This window comes from Anarrhichthys ocellatus, unplaced genomic scaffold (genome assembly GCF_004355925.1).
Source record: "Anarrhichthys ocellatus isolate YVR2014 unplaced genomic scaffold, GSC_Weel_1.0 scaffold4, whole genome shotgun sequence".
NCBI classification, from domain to species: Eukaryota; Metazoa; Chordata; class Actinopteri; order Perciformes; family Anarhichadidae; genus Anarrhichthys; species Anarrhichthys ocellatus.
In genome coordinates, this window is record NW_022280034.1 from 11,028,408 (window position 1) to 11,034,182 (window position 5,775).

General features: G+C 41.2%; 2 protein-coding genes across 5 annotated transcripts in view; one reads left to right on the forward strand and one right to left on the reverse strand.

The window, feature by feature from the left end:
• med24 (mediator complex subunit 24) overlaps positions 1–4,137 on the forward strand; it is a 26,660-nt gene extending 22,523 nt beyond the window's left edge. The window contains exons 23-26 of one of the 4 annotated variants that reach the window (XR_004212661.1): positions 377–476; positions 781–1,135; positions 1,297–1,418; positions 1,628–1,645. Coding sequence is in view for 2 of the 4 variants with exons in the window: in XM_031843718.1 (XP_031699578.1) it covers positions 377–476; positions 1,338–1,418; positions 1,628–1,776; positions 2,163–2,279 (447 nt within the window). In the remaining 2 variants the exon portion in view is untranslated. Of the gene's footprint in view, positions 1–376; positions 477–780; positions 1,419–1,627; positions 1,777–2,162 lie in introns of those variants that run through there. The other 3 variants (XM_031843718.1, XM_031843719.1, XR_004212660.1) reach the window with 3 other exon arrangements.
• csf3a (colony stimulating factor 3 (granulocyte) a) lies at positions 2,591–5,557 on the reverse strand. Its single transcript, XM_031843741.1, has 5 exons — positions 5,491–5,557; positions 4,980–5,152; positions 3,956–4,063; positions 3,728–3,862; positions 2,591–3,636 (listed from the first exon to the last, which is right to left on the reverse strand). Coding segments are annotated over exons 1-5 (609 nt in total). The 5' UTR covers positions 5,492–5,557; the 3' UTR covers positions 2,591–3,444.
• Between the last annotated feature and the right edge of the window lie 218 nt (positions 5,558–5,775).

Consider the following 5,775-nt stretch of genomic DNA (forward strand, 5'->3'; position numbering starts at 1 on the left):
TACGTATGTATACGTATATATGTATACGTATGTATACGTATATATGTATACGTATGTATACGTATATATGTGTATACGTATGTATACGTGTGTATGTGTATATATGTATACGTGTGTATGTGTATATATGTATGTGTATATATGTGTATATATGTATGTATGTGTATATATGTGTATATATGTATGTATGTGTATATATGTGTATATATGTATGTATGTGTATATGTGTATGTATATATGTGTATGTGTATGTATATATGTGTATGTGTATGTATATATGTATATGTATATATGTATGTGTATATATGTATATATATAATTAATTCTAATTGATCTTTATTACAATGCAGTCTAATATGTGTTTTGTTGGCCGCAGGACTACAACAGCCTATTTCCCTTGGATGACACTCAACCCTCTAAACTCATGCGTCTGCTCAGCTCCAATGAGGATGAGTCTGCTGCCCTTTCCAGTCCAGGTCAGTCTATTAATGTCTGGCTTTTTTTTATGCACGGTTGAATTATGAAGCCTGTGGCCTTCCAGTCATTTGTCCGTCAGTCTGAGCCAGGGATTATGCAAATACCAGGACGGGTTTCAAAAGCAAATGGGCTTTCTGATACCCTGTTACCAGCAAGTTGGTTCTTGAAAGCACTTTAATAAGCTTAGCCTTGTCGCAACATTTATTATCTGTTGAGTGTCTTAAACCGTCAGCAGGTTCCGACTTGAGCACTGCAGTTTAACAGGATTTTTTATTTTTTTTTTTTTTGCTTTGACCATTTCAGTCCTAAACAACAGGAGGGAGATTGATTCTGAGAGGCACTGTGGTTCCAAACTACTCTTAAGGTCCTGCTATCATCCTGACTGACGAAATGTGCTTTCAGCTTTGGGCATTTTCACTTTGAGCTACAGCTACATAAAGAAATTCCCAAACAGGTGGTTAAAGATCAGCGTGTTGCAAGACTTTGGAAAAACACATGTGAGCTACTTCGCTTGTTATAGTTAAGACTGAAACTGAGAGAGTTTTCTTCTTTTCTTTTTTCTTATTTCCCAAAAGTCAACTGAGCTCAACCCGTTCTAAAGACATGTCTAGTCATGTCAAGACAAGTCATTTAGAAGATGATCATCCCACAAGATTACGTAAGACGCCAGTGGAGGGAAGACTTTTCGACTTTCACAACCATTCGCATTTTCTCAACAGAATACTTAACAGTTAACTTCAACTTCCCTTTTGACGTTCACTTTATGTGTGTGTATGTTTTGTTTTTTCCTCATATGTCAAAATAAAATGAAAACAACAGATTGTCAGTTCTTCCGCTGTTTCTCACGTCACATCTCATAGGAGACCGATCTATGAGCAGTTCCCTGTCTGCCTCCCAGCTCCACACTGTCAACATGAGGGACCCTCTCAACCGAGTCCTGGGTGAGACCTCTTGTCTGTGCTACACGTCCACATGCACACACACACACAAACAGGCCTTTTTGCCAGCACCTTGCACGGAGAAATGAACCCACGTCCGTGCACTCTGCATGCCCTCCTCCTACAACAACTGCCAATCACCTGCCACGAACACGTACACGTGTGATAACTTTAACCGCGACGATTCACGCACCCCGTTCTCTTTTCCACAGCCAACCTTTTCCTCCTCATTTCCTCCATCCTGGGCTCCAAGATGGCGGGACCTCACACCCAGTTTGTACAGAGCTTTATGGAGGAGTGCGTCGAGTGCCTGGAGCAGGGAAGTCGCGGGAGCATTCTGCAATTCATGCCCTTCACAATGGTGAGTTATGGGCTGAGATGTGAAGAAACGGGGAGTGGAGGTCGAGATAAGGAGGGAGATGAGTTGCTGTTACGTCACACACCATCGGGAAAGGGTTTGGAATTTTTCTCATAAACTTTGTGTTTGTTCTGCTTGCAAACACATTTTTGAGGATTGAGTGCTTTGGGGAAGAGAAATAAATATGTGAGAGAGAGGGAGTCGTTCTCAGAATTTGATCCATATGTGTAATCGCAACAAGTTAAGAAAACTTAAATTACATGTTTTGTAGTTTGAGTCGCTTTGGGGGTGCTTTTGCAGTAAGACACTTCTGTTCACATATCAAATAACTGAGACCACATTCAGTTGTGATGCCCATCGACCTGTCATTTGTCTCTTCGTGCGTCCAGGTTTCTGAGCTGGTGAAGCTGCCTGCTCTGGCCAAACCTAGAGTTGTCCTGGCCATCACTGACCTGACTCTGCCGCTGGGGAGGAGAGTAGCAGCTAAAGCCATCTCCGCCTTGTAAACTGTGGGTCGTCCCCCCCCCCCCCGTTGGCTCAGTGTCTCACTGGGTGAAGTACAGCTGACCGTTTTTAAAAACTGGATCATCCATTTAAAGGGATTCTTTGTTTGAAAATGGCATTTTTATAAGCATGTTTCTGTAAACACTGTTTTGCTATTGTGTTTTGTTTTCTTTTTCACACTTAAAGAAATGTGTAAATATGTTTGGAAAAAAAAAAATATCTTGAAGATCCTCTGTTTCTTTACTTACACAAAGCGAGATTCATTCATTGCGTGTTTGAGAACATAGTATGGTTGCGTCACATTCTGGAGAGACAACATGGGATTCCACCGCTGTGATGATGATCACATGCTAGCGAGGCTAACACATGACACACTACGTACAAGGGAGTTGTCAGCAGTGACAACAGCTTGTGCTTATCAGACAAGTCATCCACCACTTGCAACACTTCTTCAAGGAAATCCGTCTGGCAGAAATAATGACGCAAAAGCTATTATTTCACTTTTAGTTACACTTCTCTATTACAGTATTGACTCCACTGGAATTTTAGATGTAATTTTATTGACAGCATGTATCAGCGTAACCCACTGCCGGTGCTTGATGAGTCATGTATTGTCATTCACAAAAAGTAACTGTTCCCTTTTCAGGAAAATGCATTTTTTTATTGAAGTATCAGAAAATATAAACACAGTACAGCAAGAGAGAGATTCATACAAAAATATTTAGTTTCATTTAAAAAGTTTACAGAACATATAATTCATCCTAAATATGCACCCAATCCCCTAAAATGAGTTAATAGTTGATAAAGTTAAATAATAATAAATATTCTGTCTCGCTAAACATTATTTTTATTAAACTCAGATATTGGAGGGAGTTATAAATATAGGTTTTAATTATTGAAATGATATACTGTATAATATTTTTGTCAGAATGTAGGATGGTGATTTTATTTTCTGTTATTGCTATATGATACAGAAAGGACAGGGATACAGAGTTTAATCATAAATAAATTCCCGAAATAAATATTCCATAAATAAATATATAAATATATTTTTAAAAATAATCATTTAACAGATAAATACATAAATATGATATTTTTTTAAAAAATGGCAGAATACGGTTTGTTTTGGACATGAACTTAAATCAGTCACAGTGTGACAGCTGTTGGTCAGCTCTCGGTCTCTTCCCCGTTGCTCTGGTCCAGACTCCTGAGGCAGCGGATCATGTCCTGCCCGAAGGCCTGGAGCTGCACCAGGGTCAGGTGTGCTGCCACCTGAACGTCGTATTCCCCTGATAGACGCAAGGCCACAGGCGTTGGCGAGGGCTGCGCCACAGCCTCTGTTCGGGCCATCTTCAGCATCTGCAGGAGCACACAAAACAACATCATGAAAGTGTCTCAAAGTCGGGATTGTTTTGCCAAGAACGACAGTGACTCAGAAGTAATATTCTACCTTATTGATCTGAATGATGAGGTCTTTGATGTCAGCCAGCAGCCCAGTCAATTTGTTTTCCAGCCGAGGAGAGACGGAGCTCAGCAAGGCCCGGTGCAGCTGAAGACCCTCAGACATGCGCATCAAACTGGTCTCCTGATAGGAAAGAAGAACAGCAAACTGGTCATTGTTATTTGTTCTTCAACCATCGTTTGATTACACCGAACGATTTCCCTGCTAGATGCTTACCAAAGTGAAGTTTTCCGACACAACTCGGAGCACAGGAGCAGAGGGGATGCCAATGGTGGATGCCATATACACAAGCTTGGCATTTTCTGAGGAGTTGAGTTGTAGCGTCTGGTGGAGAGATAACGCGGAGATGTTATGCATACATTGCAGCTTGGCATGCAACAGGAAGCGGACATTACCTTGATATGCGTTTGTGGACCTATTTACATCATGATTTTTAAAAAAGCAGTGGTGGCAGAAGTACTCTGATCCTTTACTTAAGTACAAGTAGTAGTATCCCAAAAAAAATAATCCATTACAAGAAAAAAATCATGAATTACAAATCTACAATGAGTATCCAAAGTACTCATTATGGAGCATGGCTCCTGTCAGTGTCATGTTATTTTAATGAAAAAAAAAAAGTAGCTCCTGAAGTTACTTTTGGGTAGTTTATGATGCATCGTATTTTATAAGATCATTATAGCCTTTGTATATACTGCCTGACCTGTATAGTTACCAGGAACTGTAAATGTTAAATGTAGTACATGTTAACATATAATACTAAACACAAGCACCTTAAACGTGGAAAGCACAGAGAGGAGTGCAAATGATTATTAAAAACTAAATGTAGGCAAAAGTTGGGAAACGTCATGCAGGAAATAGATCCTCAACTCAGAGATTGATGCTGGTCCTTTTTTAGCAGCAGTACAGCTACTAACTAATAATAATAATAATGCGTCACATAGTTATTGTAAGAGCCATTTTGTATTCTTAACAGTTTTTGTATTTTATGTTTATTGGAAAAGTATGTGGAAATAAGCTGCCACTGCAGTTATTCTATTGAGAACTTCTCAAATCCATAAAGCACAGTGATCGCTGCATAGCCACAGACTTGAACATTGAACAGCCTGTCAGACTAGTAGCAGGGGCCTACAGTGCTCACGAGCAGCCTCGCAGAAAGCAGAACCTGCACTGATTCATCCCCGCAGCAGCCTCAAAGCTCAAACATATCCCATCCGCACATATAGCTCGAACTGTATCTCACCTCTACGTGAATGCAGGATGTGTGCGTGTCGGGAATGGAGAGCAGGATCTTTTGTGTCAAGCTGCGGCTCCTCTGCACGAGGTCTTGAAACTGCTGACCCTCAACAAGTGTGCTCCTCTCCGCTGGAGGTGCGCCGCGCGCCAACATGGCCATGTAGCAGGGAATGGCGAACACTGCGCGAGGAAGGAAAAATCAAATTGTCAGCGTGGAGGGCATCAAAAAAAACAATCCCCTTTTTATACACCCAGCACAAAGTGTGTGTGTGTGTGTGTATGTGTGTGTGTGTGTGAGAGAGAGGGGGAGAGCAGGCGGAACAAAGCCCCGGCTCTCTCCTCAGCAGCTCCTCTGTGCTGCAGCACCGTGCACGTCTCCCTCTCGGGCTAACTAGCCGCATGAGTTGAGAATAGTCACTGTAATGTGAAACCCAAGTCAAAAGTGACCACAGCAGTATAAACATAGCTGATGTGGAAGTTTGAACGGAAGTAAACTCAAAAATACATGTCATATTTACTCCTTAAAACAGATTCAGATGCCTTGCAATACTGCCAGTGAATAGATAATCCATTCAAAAACACTAGTCCACTACTTCCTTTCTGAGTCTCTGCTGTGTCTCGAGATGATCAGCAGAGGAAGAGAAAGCAGCGTTTTACAAGCATTCCCTCACCACTACTCACCAATCAGGATGTCCATGGCCTGTGCTGAGGAATGTCTTTTAAGTATTGACCTCAAGTGAACACTATCAATGATCCATAGTACACGTATTGTCTTATATATATAGCAGGCCAATGTTTGAGGG

Excerpts from the sequence above, each read along its gene's own strand:
- csf3a (XM_031843741.1), bottom strand. Across the intron at positions 3,863-3,955 it reads TGTCGGAAAACTTCACTTTG|GAGACCAGTTTGATGCGCAT; the intron begins GTAAGCATCTAG and ends CTTTCCTATCAG. Across the intron at positions 3,637-3,727 it reads TCATCATTCAGATCAATAAG|ATGCTGAAGATGGCCCGAAC; the intron begins GTAGAATATTAC and ends GTGCTCCTGCAG.